This window comes from Bombus huntii, chromosome 6, assembly GCF_024542735.1.
Source record: "Bombus huntii isolate Logan2020A chromosome 6, iyBomHunt1.1, whole genome shotgun sequence".
Lineage (NCBI taxonomy): Eukaryota > Metazoa > Arthropoda > Insecta > Hymenoptera > Apidae > Bombus > Bombus huntii.
This window is the reverse complement of record NC_066243.1, coordinates 4312905-4338286: the sequence shown is the minus strand read 5'-3', so window position 1 is coordinate 4338286 and position 25382 is coordinate 4312905. Positions and strand designations below refer to the sequence as shown.

The 25382-nt window shown below is 33.9% G+C and overlaps 1 protein-coding gene across 1 annotated transcript in view; it reads left to right on the top strand.

Annotated features, from left to right (window-relative positions):
- LOC126866583 (cadherin-87A) overlaps positions 1–25382 on the top strand; it is a 533242-nt gene that overhangs the window by 250975 nt on the left and 256885 nt on the right. The window contains exon 4 of the mRNA XM_050620360.1: positions 22372–22427. Coding sequence (XP_050476317.1) covers positions 22372–22427 — 56 coding nt within the window. The remainder of the gene's footprint in view (positions 1–22371; positions 22428–25382) is intronic.

The window sequence follows — 25382 nt, the reverse complement described above, 5'->3', positions numbered from 1 at the left end:
ACGACACTATAAGCGATAAAATTTTTAAATGTTTTTTATTATTATACAGGGTGGTTGGTAACTGGTGGTACAAGCGGAAAGGGGGTGATTCTACGCGATAAAAGAAGTCGAAGATATCGAATAAAAATTTTTCGTTTGAGGCTTTGTTTTCGAGAAAATCGACTTTGAATTTTCGCTCGGTACACGCGTGCACTTTATCCCGTCTCGTTATAACGGATCTCACTGTAGATCTCTCTGTAGATGTAGATTGTCTCGATGGAAAAATAAAAAAAAAATCAAAAAAAAATTTTATTCCATATTTTCGACTTCTTTTTTCACGTAGAACACCCTCTTTCCGCTTGTGCCACCAGTTACCAACCACCCTGTATATTATGCCAACGGGAATATTGCAATATAGAATTTAAGAGCAATTTCCGTTTGTAAATAATCACCAGTATTCCTACATTGTCTGTATATGAAACGATGTAAATGCTATTGAGTGATAGACGTGTTGCACACTAAATGTCACCAATTTTACTTGAAATGTTATAAAACACACTTTTCTAATAAAAATAAAAAGAACATCTTGATGAACGTATAGCAACAAACAGAATCGGTACAGTGTTTGCGAATTTAAACGAATGGCAGATTCAGTTTTCTCTACAACTAAGAGGCACATACAGCTTTTTCTATAAATACAATTTTTTTCTAATGAATTTGGACTACACTAGTGAAAAAAATAGAAAACTTCGTCTATACATTTGGTCTATTATATACTTATAAGCTTATGATAATCAAAACAAATGAATTTCGAAAATAATTTTCAATCGGAAGAGCTATTTCTCTCCTAAAAAATTTAATGTTTGACACTTACTGTGTTGTCTACAAGAAGTCTTCAATTATCGTGTTAGAATGATCTACAAAGGTTAAACACCGTTGTTTCTCTTCGTTTCATAACATAAACATATTCCAAATAATATGGAGGAGAAGATGTAATTATAATGGTGATTAATAGTCCTTTAACAATCAGTCCGATTTGCTAATTAGTAATGTAGAACGATCAGTGTAATGTTAATGAAGTCAGCTCATATCAGAGGCAGATTCGAAAGCAATTATCGAGAGTTGCAATGTGTAAAAACCACGAATGAATTTCACGATTTTGCTTTGATATCTGGTTGATATATTATAGTAAATAAATGTTAAAACGTATCAGTAATGTGATAATTACACACCTGATGGAAAATATGTTAATACATAAATATTGATGCATATCAAAAGGTAAAAGAGTAGACGGTTCGTGTACATAGGATAAAATCATTTATGCCATTCACATTGAAATATTCAGAGTGAAATCGCAATAGTCAAAATTGCTTTTCATACAATTATCATAATATCGTTCTATTAAAAAGTTTTTCCGCAGGAAGATAACTGATATTTTAGCCATTTTATGCCAAATGTAAAGAAACGATAACATTATAATAAGATCTCTGTGATTTTAGGACGGAGAATACTATAACTATAATACAGTTTCAGAGTGGAAGTAAATACGCATATATTGGAAGCTACAGAAACCATTAAAATGTGAAAATTAGAGGGAGGAAGAGAAGCACAGTGCAGTACCGTAATTTTTAGAAACGGTATTAGAAATAGAAAATATTAAAGAAAAAAGGACACAAATAAAATACAGAAAGAAAAGAGTACCTATTAACATAAACAACTCTATGATTTTATTATTTTTTGTGTAAAAAGATCATACCGAAAATTACTTATTTTTGATATTAAAGAAACGTAAGTTGTGTAATTGAAATATTTCCAAGAAATTTTAGTGAATAATCGGAATTTTCGAATACATTTGCGAAGATTAATTTCGTTTCCAAATTTGAACGTAAATTGTTGAATTATATTGATATGTATTTTATATTGCTAACTCTTGGTGAAATCGAAGTGTTGTATAACGTCAATTGTCTGTTCAGATTCTAAGATCGTATCCAATAATAAATTTATATCTAAATTCATAAATTGTGGTAGTGAAGTGCAGAACTTATCGGATGATTAAACAACTTAATACCCTGAAATTAATTACGTAAAAGCTAAATCGTGTCAATATTTATAACACAATAGGAAATATCAAGAAAGGCACGAAACAATGTTTAACATGTCGTACTTATTCCAAATTTAAGATACAGATTAAATATCCCCTAAAGTATTACCCTTTCAAGTATCTCATCTTATTCTTTTTATTCACAGAATTATTAAAAATAGCAGTACAAAATTATCGTTCACTGCAAGTTTTTTCTAACTTCAAATGTGTTAAGTTGGAATAGATCTATTTTTCCATGCGTTAAATTAGAACGGAGCTGCTTTTCATGCGTTAACTTCGAATAGACTTACTTTTCATCTGTTAACTTGCAACGGAGCTACTTCTTACGCGTTAGCTTGCGACAAAGTTACTCGTTATCTGTTAACTTTAAACAGAGCTACTTTTCGTGTGTCAGCTTGGAACACAGCTTTTGCAACAATACACTGTATACCTAGTGTCCTTTCATCCACTGTGTAACGATACTATCGCGCAATGTTTAAGATTTTGTAAGATAGAATTAGCAAACCGACAATTTCCTTAGCATTTTTATCGCGATCGGCACACACAAAGTCATTACGACGCGACTACTCGTTTCAGGCAGAAGCGTATTTTCACGAGCGGGCGCAATAATTTATGCAATTATCGAAGCTATATTGAATGCCGTTGTACGATGTCGAGCGAAGTGCAGCGTGCGGCGGGAACATGCTATTACTACTTACCTCTCATTGCCAGCATGCAAACGTGTAAGCCCTCTTGTCTCCTGTGTACACCAACGCTAATGCAATCGCGAGGGTAACGTAATTAACACGTCAGAATTTATATGCTCTCTTCAGCAAGAATGGTCGCGTGTATGTACGTACAATGTACGTACGCTGAAACGTTTAGTCAACCCTTAATTGGCAATATGGGATTTCTGTCGTCAGCTAAGCTTTTATTTTCTTTTTTTTTCCTAGAAACGATAAACTAACAATTAAGTTTATATCGATTTTCGTTCAAGAGATAAATAATTGCTTATCTTCGACAGGATGTAATTTAAAGAGATAGAAAATTGTGCACTGGCAATAATTTTATTATTTATGATCATGTTACGTTCATGCGCAGCGGAATAATCAAATAATCAAATTTTGAAAGTTGATATGTAGCTATTAACACTTTGACTGCCACGTTGGTCATAAATGACCAGCCACGGTTTCTCCTGTGACGCCACGGTGGTTATTGGTGACCGGAGCGCTTGAACTTCTTACAATTGTAAAAATTGAATGAAAATTAACAGTTAGGGCATTTTGAATGTAACCGATAAATAGAAGATACTTTGAAATAAAAAGTGCCCCATTGAACAATTAAACATTTTTATTAGAACGTTAATAAAAAAAAAGAAAACAACTCTTGCATCTAACGGTGCTGCATCGTGTTAAAGCACTTTAAACATAAATGTGGCTCATCGATACAATCTGGAGAATAGACGGTCATCTTTTTGGTCCGATTCTTAGCAATTTTTGATCCCAACTGTTTAACATTTTTTTATAGCACTCTCTCCAAAATTTTCGTGCCAGGCACGCTTGCTCTTCTTTCTTCTGGATTTCGTGTCGCAATCTTTGTCGAATAAGTGTAGTTGATGGCTCTGGTGAATGGTACTGTGTAAGGTGCATTGCGAGTGCCATTCCAAAATCTGATACCCTGATTTTTGTTTTTGCTGCTTGTTTATAGAGTATCATCGCGTTTGAAATGGATGTATTAACAATAACTCTAAAGCTAATTTTATATACCACTTGAAGGTTCTTCTATGTGGTGTAGAATATGCTATCATTTGATCTGATAAATCTATAGCACATTTTCCTCTGTTGTAATCTACCACCATCATTGGTTTATCACAAACATAATTTCTTTGCGGACTTCTACCATTTCAGCCGAATGTTTCGTCGAAATCATAAAAATAATCATAATACTGTTCACAAATATCATCTACACGTTTCAACAATATATTCTGGACGTTTTGCTTATAACGAAATAACGAATGCGAATTGTTTGTTGAAATAAACGAAACCTTGTTATATTATGTCGCTATCAACTGTTACCAAGGCGCCACGGTGGTCACCCGTGACCACCAACAAGATAAACGGTCCATTGGGGAAGAATATTGCCTTACATCATCAATTTATTATTATTTTGCCATTATATACTTTGAATAATAAAAATACTCCCGTGGCGTCCTGAGCGAAACATGTGATTTTGGCGTGGCAGTCAAAGTGTTAAATTCGAATACTCGATTGCGCTAGAATTTTATATATAATAGCATCATCAATGATGAAATAATCTGAATCGCGTACCGAATTGAATAACTGATCTCCTAATATTGAACAATTTATACCGCGGCTTGAATATGATTGTGTATCATGTGTGTTATAACGATTAATATAAACTTGTTATTTAATGTTAATTACGATAGCCTTACATTTCTATCAATATATCGTCGAACGTGTAATATATTTTATTCATGAGACACCTAATGGATATTTCCATATTACAATTCGTTTATGAATGCTGCGAGAAATACATTATTCATTAATCATATACGTATTCGCCAAAGTTTCGAAAATCTCTTCACTGTTTCAATAAATTGCAATGAAGTAAAATGTATAAAACACTTACAATCCGTACAATCTAAAACACAGGAAAAGGATAAACCGCATTAGTCGTTAGAGCATCTGTTCCTTTTATAACATTCTGATGTTCGTTAATAAAATCCGCTTGTTGCAGCATCGTTCTCTCTACTCTATCAAATCCTATTCCCTTTGTACTTTCTTCAGGCTCATCATGAATACGTTACTCGGAAATTTGCATACGTTCTAATAGCAGGCTGCAAAACACGGCAATTATTACTTATCCTCTTGATCATCTTGGAAGATGCGTTTACCCGTAAACGATCTATTATTTGTGCAGGTAGAAGCATAGCGGTAAACGCGAAGTTTCGCCCCGGCTTGTGAGATATCTCGAGCAGATATTTTCCTGAGTAATGAAAGTCGCATTGCTGGAGCAGCTGTAACGTCTATAATATACAGAAGCCGCGTAGAGCTTTATTAAAGCTGTCTGTTTCGTAGTAAACTAACTTAAGCTGTGGGTTAATGTGCCGCTGTTAGGAACCGTGGTTTTGATAAGTAAACTCGAGGCCTGCTGCCTCTCCTACGCAATCACGGCATGCGCTCGTTACGTCTAAACGACTCGTTAAAACGTGGAACCGTTCCGTTTCCGGGGAAATATGCGCGTCTCGTCTGTACGAGCTGGAAAATTGAAGTGTCGGAAGAAAAATTACTGGGATTTACGAATTTTCCAGGTTTCTGCGAATTTACACGAACCTTTTCATCCGTCACGGTTGCTGATATTTCTTTAATTAGCATTTAAAACATACCACAGGTGAAAGTTCGCGTCTCTTTTTCGATAAAAATATTGAAAAAATAAAAAGAATGGGTCGAACGTTGTATGTGCAGCGATTCTGCTAATTTTAAAATGTAAACGTAAAATTAACGCGTTTAAATATGATATACATATTTCAAAAATCATTTGTCCGATCGCGTTTTCACGTGAAAAAATCTTAAAACGTTAAGGCCATCCTTTTCACCGAGCTTGATATCAATAGCTGAAGCCATCGCCTTCATGCCCACTTTGGTCAGAACCTATATCGCACACAATAGAACGTGGTCCGCCGCTTGAAACGTCAATACGGAATGTGTAGTTTAGAGCCGCTTGATCAACGAGTATTGGTCATTCGATATTTTCACCGGAACATCTCTTTTCTTTCGCGATCTAAAAGAGAAACAGCCATAGTGAGGATCAAATCACGTGTAGGTAATTTAACGCTCATTAAATTTGAAATGGAATTAAAAGTCAAGCATAACTCGTTTATTGCTTGTAAAAGTTTGATCACCGATCTTTTAAATCTACTTTTAATAGCTGGTAGCAAGGATATTCTTAAGTCGTAGACGTTATACATCGTGGAGAGCTAGAATATTCAGCCAGTAGATTTTATTATATGCAGATTAGGAACTACCGTGTACGATGATGAAATAATCAAATAAAATTTTAACATTTTAACAGCGTTTACCCATTAAATTGGATTAACTATTTTAGAATTAGATGATGTGTAAAAGAAACTTTGAGAAAATTGAAACTGGTAGCAATGACGATGCATGGCCACTTTGCATAACTTTTTTATCCAAACCTGTAGCGAAAATTTAAAAAGTACGTTCTGTATATTTACATACATGCCAGTTACATGCATGCTGAAAATTTCATCAAAATCGGTTGATGAAAAAACAGGCGACACACATGGAAAAATGTAATTTAAATTTTTGAATTTATTACGGTTATATAGACTGAAAGTCGCAAAAATCTGTGATTTTTACCATTTTTAACTATTCGTAGCCCATAGCAACGTTCACCGATTTCTGTGAAATTTTGTATATGACTGACATAAATGTTCAAAGCTTGTTGTTGTTTTCACTACAAGCCCAGATAAAAAAAAATGTACAAGATGGCCTCTACCATGTTCATCGTCGTTCCTACCAGTTTCAATTTTCTCAAAATTTCTTTTACGCATCATTCAGTGAACCAGTCGCTCCAGCTTCTCAAAGAAGCTCAGGTCGTTTGGCTGAATTTTGAAAAAGTTACTCCATTTTTAAATAGTGCACGAGTACTTTTGCGACTGTCTGCATATAACACGCAGTTGGTCCATTTCCATTTCCTATAAAAAGTTTAAGGCATTTTTCATAGTTTTTGTATCCAAAATTCCAGAAATGCAGAAAATCTTGACAACTGTCGAAAAGCTAAATTTGGCAAACTCAGATTTCAGTTTCTTTAGAACCTTTTTGACTCTGCTGATCGTTTTTACGTTAAACAGAGTTCATTCTTTCTGGCCTATGAACGCACATTGAAAAAAAATACGAACGATTACGTGCTTTTAGCAAAGTTCGCAGTCATTTCCATCGGAGGAGAATGTGTGGTACCGAATGATATTTCTGATTGGAAACTGAAACGTATTTTACAATTTAATGGATTCCCGTCACAATTATTGTTCAAATCGTTCGTCATACGCTTTTATTTTGGAGCACATACATATTACGCGAAGAAACTGAACGATAAAAGTTGGTTCTTTTGCTGTACAATTTGCTCGAGTAATTCTGGTAATACGTCTATGCGTGTGCGTTGTTACAACGCAAGTAAATTAGTTCTTCTTTCAGTATATTAAGTACTGTATGTGTTTGCAATTTCTATAAAGAAACCAAGAACGTATTCAACTTAATTTAGCGTTTAAATGCGCTTTAAATATTATTTCTATAATTAATCTGAAATTATAATTTGAAATTCTACTCTCTTAAGAAATTGAAGAATAATTACTTTATCGAGATACCTCGCTTCGATTACAATGTAAAACTTTTCAAATTACCTTTTAATATTAAACGCCTTGCAAAATGATCGTTTCTTTGTTTTATTATTATCTCGATCGTATGTTTTATTTGTTCAAGTTTGTTACTTTTTTCACATTTCTTCGTATAAACTTATTTTGTATTTTAACTTTATTTAGCAGTTCTTACGCAATAATCATTCTAGTTTAATTATTTCAATATGTTAGATCGTAATACTGCTGGCGAAATTTTTTATTTTTTTCGTCTTCCAATTGTTTCTTTCTATTGGGTTGGCAACTAAGTAATTGCGGATTTTGTCATTAGGTGGTAATGACAAAATCCGCAATCACTTAATTGCCAACGCAATATCATAGAACTGAAATTCTTCGCTGTTCGCTAAATCGCGTGATAAAAATAAAACAATTTGCAATTTGTAATAAAATTTGTAATACAAACAAAAATCAAAAAAGAAAATATTTATAATCTCTTGAAACCTACTGTTTTGTACAAATAGACATAGAAATGAACTTCCCCATGTTAAATCACAATTACAGATATGAAAATCGAGCGTTAACGTTGAAGTCCCTCTCTTGATATGATCTGAAAAGAATTTTAAAATCTCGCACTTTCTTCATACTCCTACGCAAGAACGCAACGATCTCTCTGACAAGTATCAGATTAATATTCTGTTAAATAGAGGGAAATTTCAACAGGCACTGTAGACACGTGTTTTAGCGAAAAAGAAATTACAAAAGGATACAACAATGGCTGTTCACATTCTATCCTTTTCTATTTACGAACTTGTCCATTGTTCGCTACTTTAATGCTTTTTCTAACGTATACATTCCTTGCACGCGTACCTTTGTCCAGTGCTGCGATTCACGTCTGCATTTCAGCCTTCCCGCCTGCCGCAAATTTCACTTTTGACACGCAACAGGGCCCTCATCTTTTCGATTTGCACACATCATACGAGAAAAATGAGCGTCTTGCCCGAAAGCGAATCACAGTTACGATATGCCATTCGCATATAGATATAAATGTCGCTAGATATTTTTTTGAAGTATTTACAACGTTTCGACAAACGATTGCTCGACTGATTCTTAGTCGATTAACTGATCTTTTCACTACTCGTAAAGGGGTTAATTTGTCAATTTTCTTGGACGAATGACGATACATGGGTCACGGAGACTTTCCAACGAACATCCGTGCGAACTTGGTTCCCGATATTTAATACCTAATTGTAAAAAAGATTTTTAATTTACCTTTCTCTTATTTTTCTACTGTCATAATCCGAAGCAGTTTCCTACCGAAAATGAACTGACTAGCCAAAGTTATCTTTGCGCCATCGAACGCGACAACGCAAGTGATCTACGGTGATCTATGCCGGAGTTTGTCAATACCACCTAATGACAAAATCCGCAATCACTTAGTTGCAATCCCAATATTCTTCCCTAACAGCGCAGCGTTATGAACGTGAAGTGCTGTTCGATACACCGGATCAATGCTGGCGAACACTTAGCTTCGGACCTTAGGAAACTACCCTTAGATAGTATCTCTTCATCATCTTCGTGCTGAAGGTATTTGCTGATACAGCGTTTCATGCTAAGGGTTCAATGACTACAATAGATATTCTCACACCCTTGCTTCCGTTTTGCTGCGTCTATGAAAGTTAACGTTCCAAAATTTAGATAAAAGATCCAATGACTACACATTTTATCGACAAAAATGTATCCCCAGGGTCTGTTTATTCGTTGTATGAGTTAGTCTATATACGTTCGGTTGCATTATCTTCCTAACGAATATGTTGATTCTTTAGGTAAAATGATTTTAATCGTAGATAACTGTAGTTTATAATCAAATAGAAAATGAACGTCTATAGATTTACGAGTTTTATTTGGAAAATATGCATATGAATAGAGTAAGAAATCGAAGAAGTTACAGGGTAGGAAACATTTTTTATTTAGCTTTTGTAGAAAATATGCAAATGTCTGTTCACAGATATGTTTAGAAATTGATGATTTTCATTTCCAAAGTAACGAAGAATACTTATAGGTTTTAAGAGATGGTAAAACAAAAGAGTGTCGTTGTAGGTTTCATTTATTCCCAACAAGGAATTATTTGTTTAATTAATTTTTTTCTATAAAATATCCAAATCTCTTAATTAGAGAGAGAAGTCGACTTGACCTATTCAAGTCTTATTTTCCATCGAATTAAAATGAAAATTATATTACTAGTTCATTGTGGTAACATGTGAGATGTTCAAACTAAATATTACATTTTCTAATTTCACGCTAGTCTTCGAAACTGTGAAACCAGTTCTGTTTAACTACAACCGTAGACAAATCTGAAAGGAAAGAGTATGGAAGATCGAGAAGTATGTATTGTCCAATCCATCTTGCAGCTGAGCTTCCGCCTACGTGTTGTCTAAATGAAAATGGACTGGTGCTCCATCACGCATAAACTACGTGTCTGAAACTTGCTGTAAACATGCTGTCCCCGAAACTTTAAGTAATTTCCAAACCTTCTGGTCTCAAGGCACAGTGATGTATGACGTAGGTAGCATCGTCGCAAGCTAATCGAGCGGAGTTGATTTTAATTGCTAGTTGATTTTCCAACTCTCTATTATGAAAGCTTGCATTGCTAAAACTTATATTTATTAATAACCATATCGAAGCTAGGAAATTACCGAGAAGATACGTGCACATAAAAGTGTGCTAAATGTTGATCAGCGTATTCGGACATGTATGCTGGAAATTAATCGCCACGAGGTTAAGCAACTATGAAGTGAATTGTAACTTTAATATTCCTTTTTGTGAAAATTATACATGCTAAAATATACAAATATTAAAAGAATTGCTATAATACGCGACTCAATAAATGTAACTTGAATAAATCTTTTTAATCAAAGCGACTATTTCCTTATAGTAACTCGAATAATTAATTCAAAAAATGTAAGCGTAACCTACTACAGCGATAAATGTGTAGCGACACATGAGTTAGAGGACAATTCAACTCATGTTGTTATTTTGCCTCGGGACATTGACACCGCCTTGACGCATGAATTTGAATTTTCCCACTCTCCCCCGACCAGTATAAACAAGCGGACGCGATCGCAAGGAAATGAGTTACAGTCAGTTGTCGATCAGTTATCAACCAGTTATCAACGAATTATCAGCGATCTAATTAACGAGTTATCAGCAATCCTATTTTATGACTTATACACTGTACGAGCGTCTCAGTGAATATAGTCTGTATACTAATTTATTATTTTAAATATATTCGACGATTTCAACAAGCAATAACGTCTAGTAAATCTCACGATCAAACATCCTATACAAGTCCTCTACAAATGCAATTTTATCTATTCATTTTCTAAAAGTCGTAACCTAATGATATAAAAAAATCATCTCTATTTCGTAAATGTAATTCGTTTTGCAACATATAACGTATAGTATACAGTAAGATAATTCTTATACGGAGATTTCAATTTCCAATGAAAAGTAATTTCGTATCTCATTTTCACTGCCTTCTAAGATATTATCGTACATCCCATGCAAATACATTATTAATTACTATTTTTCTTCAGTGTGCTTACTTGCCTCTTGCAAAATAGTTAGAGAACTTAAGCGCAGTATGTCAACGACTAAGCCGAGACAAATTTATTGCCTAAAGGCGAGATCTACGATTGCCTGAAATCGATGAACAGACGTGTTCCAGTTGATTGGCTTTCTCCAATGAATGATTTAGTTGCGGATAGAAGTTGAACAGGTGACGACACCCTTGCGAAACATTAATGCGATCCACGTTGTCCAGGTAACTGCGGCTTTAATAGTTGATGCAATTAGCTCGGGCCTTATTAAACATGTCCAGTTAGGAGGGAAGTTAGCTTAGTCATATCGCGATGAAGCACTGCCGTTACAGTGCAATGACATCGTCGAGTACGTTCTCTTGTGCATGGGTGGCGATGTAGCTGCGATGTTCAGCGTTAACTAATTAACGCGCGGTCATTTACCGATCTCTGTGGAAGATGCGCCTATTCGATAAAACTTTGTTCAAAGCTTTTGTGCTTCTCGTTATTATGCCGCAGACATTGTTGCAAGTTTAACCCTATCGCTAAAATTTATTTTGACAAACTTGGACTATGTGTTAGGTCTGTGCGAACATTTTCGTTTGCTTTCTTTCGCGAAGAAATGAAATTATCTCTTCTCGCTTTCTACTATCTTTTCTCAATTTGCTTGTTACGTAATGAATTCTTTGGTGTATTCTCTCATTATTATTTTTATTTCATCGTTTGTATTGTATTATTATTTTACTTTATATTATGACTATTATTATTTCTCATATTTCTTAGTGAAACTCGATATTTTATTTGAGTGACCGTTAGACAAATTCGGCAAATAATTGACGAGGTGAAACTTCCACAAAAACTTCTAACTGCAGGCCACTCGTCTTTAAAAATCTATCCTGAATGTTTATTTCTTTATGGTATTTGTTAACTGTGTGTCGGTAGTTAGCATTTGATTTTATCTTAAATTTTAAATGCGAATTAGTAGAGTTAAAAATGTTCTTAATCGTCTGTCGAAATCTTGCGCTGGAAAGCTTCACACTTGCAGACTTTTGTGTTCAATTTGCATATTGTTATACTCTGTTTACGGTGAAATATAGACCAGCAGCACAAGTGTCCTGCACAGCGACAGGATACTGACGGCTAAACTCTGCTGCGCATAGTGAAAGGGTTTAATATGTGCGGGCGACGTTAATTAGAGTTGTCATATGTTTTGCATTTTCTTTGTTAATATCTGTCCTGCATGTTGCCGAAGAGCACATGTTGTTACAGATACTGGGAGGAAGATTCATTGCGGGTGTTACTTATAGCCAGTTTGATTTACTGCTTAATGTAATTTTAAGGTCCATACACTGTTGCGGTAATTTTGTCGAAGTATATTGAAATACTTTGCAAGCTGGTTATGTAGCTAAAATTTTTGTCTGCTCACTTCTACGATAGAGTTTAGCTCAGAATTAAGATAAGAACCCAAGTAGGTGCACTGATGATGGAATTTTAATGTTTTTAGAACATTATCGAGATATTAATTCGAAACTTGTCGTGTAAAAGAAATAAATCGAAATGCATCTAATCATGCACGCAGGATACGTAATACAAAATTATAGCATTGTTTCGAATAATTTACTCAACTTGATACATGTCTTGAAACATTGGCATACATCTCAGCTTATGTAGAATTTTACTTTATTTATCGGTGCAATGTATATTTTTGTTCAACTACAATTAATTCCTCATCATTATTTTGCACTTTACAGTGATTTATTTCAATATTTCTGCCATCCACTTTCCTCGTCTCGCTCACGCTAGTCATTGTTACTTAACGACTACAAACTGATCCAACCAACTGCGTGCATTAATTACCTTACTATCTCGATCTACTTAGCTTCTATCTTAAACTATTAAACTTTCGTCGGTTGCTTAAAGTTTGGAGTTTGCAGTAGCACTGCTGATCGAAAATTCTTGGTGATCGACTCAGCTATCAGGAACTTGAACGGGCCAAATGTTACCAATTGATATTCGCGAAACGTCGATTCCTAGAATGTTTGACTATACTTTCGATCAATTTGGTGTGCAATAAATTTTGCATTCAGCTAATGTATATTACATTCATATCTGTATTTATACGTTATTACATATGATACAATATATAATTACAGGAAATTATAATAAAAATTAAAATTATGCATATTCGAAACGTCGATTCCTAAAATATTTGACTATACTTTGTACCAACTGGGTTTGGAGTAAATTTTACATTCAGTTAATGTATACTACATTCATATCTGTATTTACATATTGTACATATATAATATATATATTGTAAATATATTTACATATATAATACAATATATAATTACAGTAAATTATAATAAAAATTAAAATTATGCATATTCGAAACGTCGATTCCTAGAATGTCGGATTATACTTTCGATCAATTTGGTTTGCAATAAATTTTACATTCAGCTAATGTATATTACATTCATATCTGTATTTATATGTTATTACATATGATACAATATATAATTACAGGAAATTATAATAAAAATCATAATTATACATATCCTAAAGTAGATTTTTTATTATACCCAGTTGTATTAATATACCCGTACGCATATTACATTCATATCTGTATTTGTATGTTATTACATGTGATACAATATATAATTACAGGAAATTATAATAAAAATTATAATTATGCATATTCTAACATAGATTTTTTATTATACCCAATTGTATAATATTAATATGCCCTTACGTATATTATATTCGTATCTGTATTTATATGTTACAGTAAATTATAATAAAAATTATAATTATGCATATTCTAACATAGATTTTTTATTATACCCAATTGTATAATATTAATATGCCCTTACGTATATTATACTCGTATCTGTATTTATATGTTGTCATATATAATCAATATATAATTACAGTAAATTGTAATAAAAATTATAATTATGCATATTCTAACATAGATTTTTTATTATACCCAATTGCATTAATATACCCGCACGTATGTTATATTCGTGTCTACTGCTAGAAATATTTTTTGTTATTATATCCAATCGTATTAACACTCTGGGGGCCAGAGGCGCAAATTCGCGTCTTTCATACTCCATGCGGTATCCTATATAAATTTTAACTACTGTTAAATAAAACAGTAAAAAAAGCAATGAATGCTATGAACGAAAATTTATGAAAGTGTTTTACACTAATTGTTTGAACAATACGAAACCGTTATCAGTATGTTAGATGTAATATTGGTCGCTTTGAATCTTTTTCAATCGCTCCAAAAACACCCGGGAATTCAGTCTATATGTTTGTCAGAGCAGCCGGTCTCCAGAGTGTTAAGTATGTATATTATATTCGTGTCTGTTGTCAGAAGTAGATTCTTTATTATACTCAATCGTATTAAGCACGTAGGACAATTTGAATTCTTTTAAACTAATTTTCGATCAATTTTTCTAAAATTAATATCATAAAATAATTTTTATCGAATAAAGGTAAAGAGTCATAGAAATGTCTTTAAAAATTACATCAAAAGTACTTCTGCTTTCCATAACTATCCAGCAGTAAATAAACAGACTTCAATCGATAGGTTGCATAATCAATACAATGCGCAACATAGCTATGAAATTCGTGAACTGTATGGTGTTGATCAATAGTGCGGAATTATTGCTGAAACGACAGATAAGACAGTATCTTTGTCAAGGCGATAATGATACCACTAACTAGGCTATAGTGTGTCCTCATTGTATATAGCCGGTAAACGATAAATACATTCTCCATTCTCCTTTGTAAAGTATCATCAATGTAACAATGACACAGTTTGTCAACTAATGAATTGGTCCCTATTTACAACTGATGTTGTAGCAAACGTGGTTACATTAAGGGACTGATCCTATAGTTGCTGTGGTACCATTCTCACAGGCAATTGGACGACAAACATTGTTTGTCCCATCGATGCACATCCGCCGTTGTTTATGTTCGGCTATAGGTTGGTCATTTAACGGAATTGAAGGATTACCGTCGAATGACGAAGTCGATGGCTGAAGCGGAGGCGTTTTAAAAGCGTCGAATATATTAATACATTAAACGCGGTTCGAAATGTTCTTGAGTGAAGTGTTTCTAAATAAATCTTTTGATATTATAATGCGAAGGAATAAAAGTTTCCTGTTCTGTAATTCGCATTAGCATCAGACGTATTTCCATCTTCCACTTTGTATTTTTATTTTTGAAACGCCATCGATCGATAGTTTCTTTCGTTCGTCTCAGTTGATTCTGTTAAAGTATGCAGAGCATTTGGAGAGACATTACAAAGAACTTTATTCTAATATTCGCATAACTTTGCTCGCCACGTGGGCTACTAGCCGGAGGCCTACGGTACGAGATTTCACACTGCGCTTCTCTCTTTTGTCTCAATGGAGGCCTTGGCCATCATGCCAATTCACCAAGCAGGTGATACGTACTTGTGTGTGTTTTCGCTCCACGTTCCCTCACTCTCGCACGCACAATACAAATGTACTATATATTCAACAGATTTAATTGATTCAGCGACGATTCAATGGTTAATTCAGAGAGTAGCACATTTCTTAGATTCGAAGAATTTATGTGGTTATGGTAGTTGAAAATAATTGTTCATTGTCTTTCGTCAAAAACTTCTGGAGTTTGTTTTACTTCAATTACAACCTGTTAAATTACTAATTATTATATACTTAATTAAATCATAAAGTTATTTCAATTTCTCAAGATTCTGAAATTTATTTGCAAACAAATATATCTGTACGCCACAAGTTACATCTCTCGTCTTCCTTTCGTAGTGCAAGTCATAAATTTCTATTGTTTTTACGACACGATGTAACGCGAACATAGATTTCCCCTTTTTTCCATGAAAATTATTGCTTTGATAATGCTATCAGACGTGGGATGTTCAGAGTTGTGCAAACGACAGACAGACATTTACTGATTTCATTAGGTATAAGGTATAGGTATATATGTATGTCGCATACATACATAGCACTGACATCCTGCGGTGCGTGCTATACGCAGACTGATGCCACTGGAATGCATCGACCTCAACGTGCGTTTTGATAGTGAACGCTGCTCAATGCGTCGATGCGGTGTGTCGTGGTTTCCATTTCGCAATGCCTGGTATTATCGCAGACCGGAATCAAAGCGACCGCAGGCCATCCATCACCGAAATAAAGCTCCATAAATCACGAGAAAACGAAAACTAGCGCTTTTAATGCTGGCCTCGGTTACATTAAACGTTAGACGGACAAAGATATATTAATCGGTGAACTTAACATCGAACTTTCGAAGCGAGGACATGAATATCAACCGTTGGATAGTACGAGTTAATTTTTGTCGTCGTTAAGAATTTACAGCGAGAAGAAGAAAGCGTGTGACGTTACTAATAACGAAGAAAGGAACAGCGGATTTTTGTGATTTGAAGTAGAAGATACATCTGTGTTATTAACGTCGTTGCATAGTAGCTAAATGGAGTTATTAGCTATTCCGATATTTTAAGCGTATCATATTATTTACTAGAAGCGACATTGAAGAAGAAGCTTCGTATTTTCATTAAATTATAAATATGGAACATATAAATATAGAGAGAAAATTAATTGCTGCCAGAAATATAAATTATAAATTTCAATGTATCTTTTTACATTCAGATTACCACGAAAGTCTATTTAATTATTACAGCAAAATTATTTCATCAAGTACTCGCCATAGGTACGAAATGGTACAATTTTGTTACGAATTGAATTTTATTTTTTATATATCCTGGAATTAGATCGTTGTCAAATATTATTTAACTAGATGTGTGTTTAATTTCCACGGAGAATAATTACGAAACATTTTACAAACATCAATTGACTGTTAAAGGAAGACGAATTTAACCGCTTAATCATAATTCCACTACATTTCGTACGCTATTAATTACGATGTCGGCGTTCGCTTCTTCGAGTATTGTTAAATTATAATTATACATTTGGAACGTAAATCAGCTTGATGTGTCTTTCGACGATATCACGGGATAAATGTGTTCCGGTGCTTCTTGGCCGCCGCGACTCCAATGTAACCATTATATTCAACGTCAGCTAATTTGGTTCTCTGACACGTGTATACAAGCTTTTCGCATACGATTTAATGGCAGACATCGCCTCTTCCACCGACAATATCACCATGTCCGTCTCACCGTGATAACGAGCATTATCGTCAGTTGCATCGTTATACTAACGATGTTGGACTTTTTTAGACCATGTTATGCCATCGATGAACACCATATATACAGATGAAAGGAATATTGATCGTACACTTTCGCGAAATGTATTAATAAATAATTCGCCAGTCTTTCGTTGCCTATAGAAATAAAGATATTACGAAGGTATACCAAATCATTATCGACGATATTTCCATATTACCAAATTATGTTATAGAACGCTAATATCTTTATAATTGGACTAATAAATAATTAATTAATATATATATGTCGGGTTTACATTAGAATTAGGGTTAGGGGCGTGAAACGAATCTTCGTTTGGGTTACACGTTGTCGTTATGCAATAGAGAAGACATTGACTAGTGCAAATACGATTATTATAGAACCGGACAAGTAACCGTGGTAGTTAGGTACTCGAGAAACTAATGACAATGATCCTAGGTTCAATAACGAATCCGCGGTCGACGGGATGATAGATGAACGTACTCACAAAATCTAAGTCGGACGCGTAATATTCACTGGTCGTAAGGAGTTACTCTTTTTCATCGATGAGATCGCGAGCGGGAATGACTTTCCCGTCCCGATGATGCCACAGAGGAAAACTATATTGGGGTGTGTCTAAGGACACGAGATCATCGGATTCGTCGAGAAAAGCCTTCGCTCAGAAAGTAAGGGAAATTGGCGTTGCTGCTAATTGGTCAATCTCCATATCGGTGGTTAGAAAAAGATGCTAGCCGCCCTCGAGGGAAAGTTGCTAGTGGGAGACGCCGCTCGTTGAAAAATAGGTCTCCCCTATTTTCCCGTAGTTGGGACAAAGACTGTTTGTCCGTTTGAAGGACTTTAGTTGACTAAATCTTAAGATTTATAACGGGCCCTCGGGCTAGTTGAACATGTGCTGCGAAGACGCATCGACATCTGGCAATCATCTTACTCGAAGAATAGGGTCTGCGTGTGGCGAGCTACGGGACAGAGACCGTTGGAATGTTTACTATCGAGTGTTACAACTATTTCCTTTTTAAGGAGAGTTATAGAATTATTCCATGCCTTTGTTAGACACAGCGTTCATCCCGTGACCGCGGCTACGTTCGGCGACTGACTGTCGCCTCGAGCCCAAGCTCATTATCACAACTCTCGAACAATTACAATCGGATTGAATAACTACAATTGTTCAATCACAGCTATAGTAGACTCTAGGTTACAATGTTGCGGGATTATCCAAAATTCCAAAGGCTCCGGTGTTCTTTCATCTCCGACATATATATACATACTAATGTACATGTGGATATTAATATACATATACATATTCAAAATTACAAAATTACAGGCAAGATAGACAATAAATCAAATAAAGTTGGCAGCTACTTTCGTCAAATCCATTCGCTTTGGTTGTAATTAACAAGTAATTGAATGAATAATTTAATTATTGTTATTTCATTTGCTTCAGAATTAAGAATTAAAGCATTCCAGGCGTGCATGCGATCTGAAACATTCAAAGAATCTCATTTGCAGTCCTTCGTACGTAAAACCTTGTTCAAACATTTTACGAATACCGAATACGTTTCTCCCTTCGGGAATCACGTACGAGGACGAAGGGATTATCGCGAGAAATCGCGACAGAGAACAGCGCTGATAGCGTGGCGACGCCTCGTAACGGAATGCAGCCGGAAGTGAACTGTTTCCTTGCGGTAAATGGCGACAGTGCCGATGTAGACACCCTGTGGATCTCGTGTACACTCGCGGTCGATGCATCCACGACATCCAGCGTCACGTAATTGATCCGTAGTTATCCGCAAGGTTGGCTAGGTGCATATGTTGGCAAACGTGGGTTGCTTCGTATGCGAATCCAATTGTGTGCATGAATTTTGTTTCGCTTGCGTACTATGCAATGGTAAGCAGCAGTAGGCGAGTCCTGCTCGGTTCCTGACCTAATTGATTGGATGACGTTGCTAATTGCAGCATCAACTGGTAAGGAAAACAGATGAAGGAAATGCGCTATTAACGTCGCGAATTTCATACTTGCGTACGTGGTAATTGTGTTCGTTTGAGCGTTTGCGTGACGTAGCGGAGATCACACGGGAAGTTCATAGAGATGTTCTAAGACAGCTGCTCGTTTTACGAGTATTTTTTAAGGATTTTTGGCAACTGTCGGCTAGCTTCACGAAATCTTTCTGGAAAATTTTTTGAAGCAACAATAACATCCTTTAAGTAGGTTATTTTTGAACAGTAAAAGCCTTCAAATACGTTTTTCGACATCGTGTTGTAAAAAAACTGAACCTTTATAATTAATAAATTCCGGCTATACTCACGAAAATATTTCAACTGTTACCATAGTTTATGTTTTATACGAAACATGTAACGAGACGCGATCGTCATGATTAGTCAGGTTTAAAACCGATCAGAAAATGTACATAGAAATCATAGAATATTTATTGTCAACATATATTTAGTAAGAAATTAATATACAGCATAAACAGCCATCTTAAGCAAGTGCAAATATTAAATACGGCCCGACTGAACATCAAGGTTTCTTAATAAAATTAATGTGACTAATTGCTTATTTAAATAATTTTGTGGTTTCTACGAAATAGACACGAACAAGACACGACCGCCGTGATTAGTCAAGTTTAAAACCGATCAGAAAATGTACATAGAAATCACAAAATATTTATTGCCAACATATATTTAGTAAGAAATTAGTATACAGCATAAACAGCCATCTTAAGCAAGTGCAAATATTAAACACGGCCCGACTGAACATAAAGGTTTATTAATAAAAATAATGTAACTAATTGGTTATTTAAATAATTTTGTAGTTTCTACGAAATAAACACGACCGCCATGATTAGTCAAGTTTAAAACCGATCAGAAAATGTACATAGAAATCACAAAATATTTATTGCCAACATATATTTAGTAAGAAATTAGTATACAACATAAACAGCCATCTTAAGCAAGTGCAAATATTAAATACGGCCCGACTGAACATCAAGGTTTCTTAATAAAATTAATGTGACTAATTGCTTACTTAAATAATTTTGAGGTTTCTACGAAATAGACACGAACAAGACACGACCGCCGTGATTAGTCAAGTTTAAAACCGATTAGAAAATGTACATAGAAATCACAGAATATTTATAGTCAACATATATTTAGTAAGAAATTAGTATACAGCATAAACAGCCATCTTAAGCAAGTGCAAATATTAAACACGGCCCGACTGAACATAAAGGTTTATTAATAAAAATAATGTAACTAATTGGTTATTTAAATAATTTTGTAGTTTCTACGAAATAGACACGACCGCCATGATTAGTCAAGTTTAAAACCGATCAGAAAATGTACATAGAAATCACAGAATATTTATTGCCAACATATATTTAGTAAGAAATTAATATACAGCATAAACAGCCATCTTAAGCAAGTGCAAATATTAAATACGGCCCGACTGAACATCAAGGTTTCTTAATAAAATTAATGTGACTAATTGCTTATTTAAATAATTTTGTGGTTTCTACGAAATAGACACGAACAAGACACGACCGCCGTGATTAGTCAAGTTTAAAACCGATTAGAAAATGTACATAGAAATCACAGAATATTTATTGCCAATATATATTTAGTAAGAAATTAGTATACAGCATAAACAGCCATCTTAAGCAAGTGCAAATATTAAACACGGCCCGACTGAACATCAAGGTTTATTAATATAATTAATGTAATTAATTGATTGTTTAAATAATTTTATGATATCCACGAAATATTATAGTCGCGCTAAATATCTTGTTAATTCTAATTGTCGAATATCTACACCGATGTTATTTAATTGGTTCAGCGCGGAGCGTTTTGCTTCACCAAATTGAGGTTCTCTTTTATAGCGAGATGTAGATAAATGGAACATCATTAACTTGCACGCGAACCTCATTCATTACATTTCGTCAACACGCGTTAGGAATGGTACTTACAACTAGTTTACAAGTCTTGAATAAACGAGGTGAAAAGCGATACTAACAGGGAAAGCGTGGATCGTCTCATTGTTAGTCTTCCTGTCAGTTTTTGTCATGACTGTATGGTCTCGTGTGGCTGATTAGTTATGTACCTTATTCATTGCATGCACCACGACAGTTGCCTGTATTTTCAGACTTGTTTTCCTGCAGCAGACGAGTACCTACTGCGTTGTGCTGTGTCGTGAAGAATTCTCCACAGTAAAGTATGACATTATGCTCCCGTACTCATTTATATTTCAGTATCATTTCTGTTAAAGCATAGTACATTATACACACCGAGGGTGAACTCATCCGGATAAAATGCCTTTATAATTTACAACTCGAAACGTTGACCAACCATAGACTTACGCTAAACGAGCGATATTTCTAACAGTTATTTTTTTTCTGCAAATTGTAGCGGAGGATTTCAGGTGCGAAGATGTTGTTGCGCAAATTAAAAATAAGTTCTTGATATTTGATAGAGTATAGAAATGTATAGAGAGGTATAGAGATAGATACACTATAGTATAGTATAATATAGTATAGCGCATAATAGAGTCAATTTATTTAGATAAAAATGTTTTCATAACTTACGATCCTTAAACGTTAACCAACCGCCTAAAGATTACACTAAGGAAACTCCAAATTTGATTTCTTCCCACTTGGCCGTGGACTTTCATCTGCTGCTGTAGCAAAAAAAAAAAGGCACAATATAGAATTTATATAATAGGAAAAATATATAAAATATCCATAATTTGTCCCAATCCTTAGCTGATGAAACAAATTTTTATCAAGCTTTTATTTCTTTACCATTTAATAACATTTAATAGCACTCTAAATTATGTTTATATTTGATTGTATCTATCGATTGTACAAATTCGAATCGTATTGCATCTTTATTTGAATCAGATAAATTTTCTACGTTCTTAACCTTTCTATTTCGAGGTAGACGAAGTTTGTCTGTAATTTATCAGGCCCGAACAGAATCTAGCCATCAATTGCAAATACTTTCGAAGAAATCAAACAATTAATCTTCGACTGGAACTGGAATTATAGTACGGTCACTGTTTTATTTGCCCACTGTTACTGACTGAAGGTTCAATCAATAATCAACACGTTTCTTTTGCCTGCAGGTTTTCCAAGAAGCTCGCGACGTTACTGGCAATTTGTCTTTTGGCCACACGCACTGGTGAGTGATTCTCTCTGCTTCTCTTCTATGTCTAAACGTTCTATCTTGGCAGAATTCCAATGTTCTCCAATGTTCTCTGGATCTATTGCGAAAGAATTTGTGCAATCGCAAGGAAAGACAATTAATTTTTTCCAAATTTCAATCGTTCATACGTTTTAGCTAAATGCTTCCAGCTATTTGTAGTCTGAGATTTAATTATCAAGTCGATTCCTAAGTTAATTTTGGAAAAGATTTGTTCATTCATCTAATATGATTTTGTATGTGTAAAGAGGAAAAGTGATTAATTGATTTGACACGATCCGAGGTAAAATCTTTTTTTTACCTATGGTTTTAACGAGACGATTTGTTCAAACCATTAGATAATTTCGCCTTAAACTCCAACATTCCAGATGGCTGCCAATTCCAATTGTTCGATATTCATTGAACTATATGGAAAGTTTCGGTTGCAATGGAGCTGACAAGTTCATATACGTTCTAGGAAAACAACTATTTGTATTTCAATTACTCTTAAATTAAATTCTATAAAGTTGTTCCTTGAAGTATATATAGTAAATGATCTTTTCAATTAAAATACTGTGAAATATACAGGGTGGTTGATAACTGGTGGTACAAGCGGAAAGAGGGTGATTCTACGCGAAAAAAGAAGTCGAAAATATAGAATAAAAATTTTTCGTTTCAGGCTTTGTTTTCGAGAAAATCGACTTTGAATTTTCGCTCGGTACGCGTGCACTTTATCCCGTCTCGTTATAACGGATCTCACTGTAGATCGTTTTTCGCGTAGAATCACCCCCTTTCCGCCTGTACCACCAGTTACCAACCACCCTGTATAAGAAAGAATTATAACCTACGCAGAAAGGATAGGATAAATTAAGATATTGTATAATCATAATTAAATACATAATTTTGTCCCTTACTTATTAAGCAACACTGTTTCGATAATCGAATGTTTCGTTATTCGATGTTACAGAAAGCAATCATTCCGTCAGTAGTAGGTATCCTGATAATCGAAATTCTACTATGTATATTTGTTTTTCGTTACCGCGTAATATTGTTCAGATAATGAAACTTGGATATTCTAATATAATATTGATCATTCTTGAAGCATAAAATACCCAGCAAACATGGCAGTTACTTCAATAAAATACCTAAGAAGAAAATTATTTAATGAATATATTGTTTATTTCGACTATTTAGGTACTATTGGATTGATAACTAAGTGATTGCGGATTTTGTCAATACCATCTAATGACTTAAAAAATGACTAAAAAAACTAATGACTAAAAAAATAAATGACAGTTACCAAACCAATATTTTGAAATAATAGTGACTTTTCTTCCAATCGTTTCATATTGAGCTATCAAACGAAGTAACTTCTCATTTGGTATTTTATATTTGAAAGATATGTAGTGTTGGAGGTTTCCAATGTTGGTAATAATCATTTCATCAAAATATACTGTCTATAAGAAGCTTCTATGTGTATATATACAGCTTAGGCAACACCTCGATACCACTTTCGGCAAACATAACTGGCCCTTCGCTTACGTACGTATATGTATAATCATACGTAGGAAGTTCCTGGTCTTTTCGAGTTGTTGGCACAAAATCCTTCTTACGACCCACTTACAAAATTGTCAGAGCTTTTACCCTTGGCACTTTCCCTTTCCTTTCCTTTCTTCGAGATATTTTCACACCCCTTCTAGTTCAGCTTTTGCAATGTCCCGACCTTCTTATCGTATACCCTCTTTGCGTAATACTATTCATATGAAAATTTTAGATAACGTATATTGCTTATTTCTTTGCAATTACGTTAGAACCGAATTAATAGAGAAAGAAAATTATTCGGATAATGGAATTTTCCCATAATAGAACAATCACTTTTCTGCTATAAAATTTTATTTCTTCAAACACAGATTAAAATTAATTGACAGATTCTTGAAATATTTATGGACGCCGCATCTTTTTGGCTGCCAAGTCACATAATTTTATCGACATAAGTAATTGTATAGAGTTACGTTCTTTTTGTATTTCGAATCATCGAAGCCCTTCTGTAAATGCCACGAATGCTTCGTCATGACAAGGCACGTCTTCATTATCACTTTCGTTTGCTGTTTTCATTTGAATAAAATCGTCATTATCGTCGTTTGTATCACGATGAAGCCATTTCATTACGTCAGTATACTTGGGGGTTCTTCTCTACTGTATGCAGCATCTGAAAAACCTACCCGCTTTTCATAATTTTCAATATCGCGTTGTTGGTTTTTAATATCTGTGATCATGGCTTTCAAAACATCGTGTATTTTTGCCAATACTGTTGCACTTACACTTCCAAGTTTCTTATTTACGTCCTCTTTTGCTTCTCCTTTCTCTTGTACATTCTTGTAAATTATTACGACCGGGACTCGTTCAATCGGAAAAATGATAGAATTTTTATGTTTTATATAGACATTAATAAAATATGTACTTATTTAAATATGTATTGTATGTACTGAAAAACATTATGTTCGGATAGCAAAGTGTTCGAATGATACAACATTCGTATATTATGTTGGGCTTTGGTTTCGAATATTTTAGTATTAGTATATAATTATATTATAATATACAATAAAATATATTATTATCATAGTTGTAATCTATATACTATATTATAATATAACTATATTACATTATTGGTATACTTATATATGGTATATTATAGTTATATTATAATATAGTGTATAGTATATTATATAGTATATATTATATTATATTATATTATATTATATTATATTATATTATATTATATTATATTATATTATATTATATTATATTATATTATATTATATTATATTATATTATATTATATTATATTATATTATATTATATTATATTATATTATATTATATTATATTATATTATATTATATTATATTATATTATATTATATTATATTATATTATATTATATTATATTATATTAT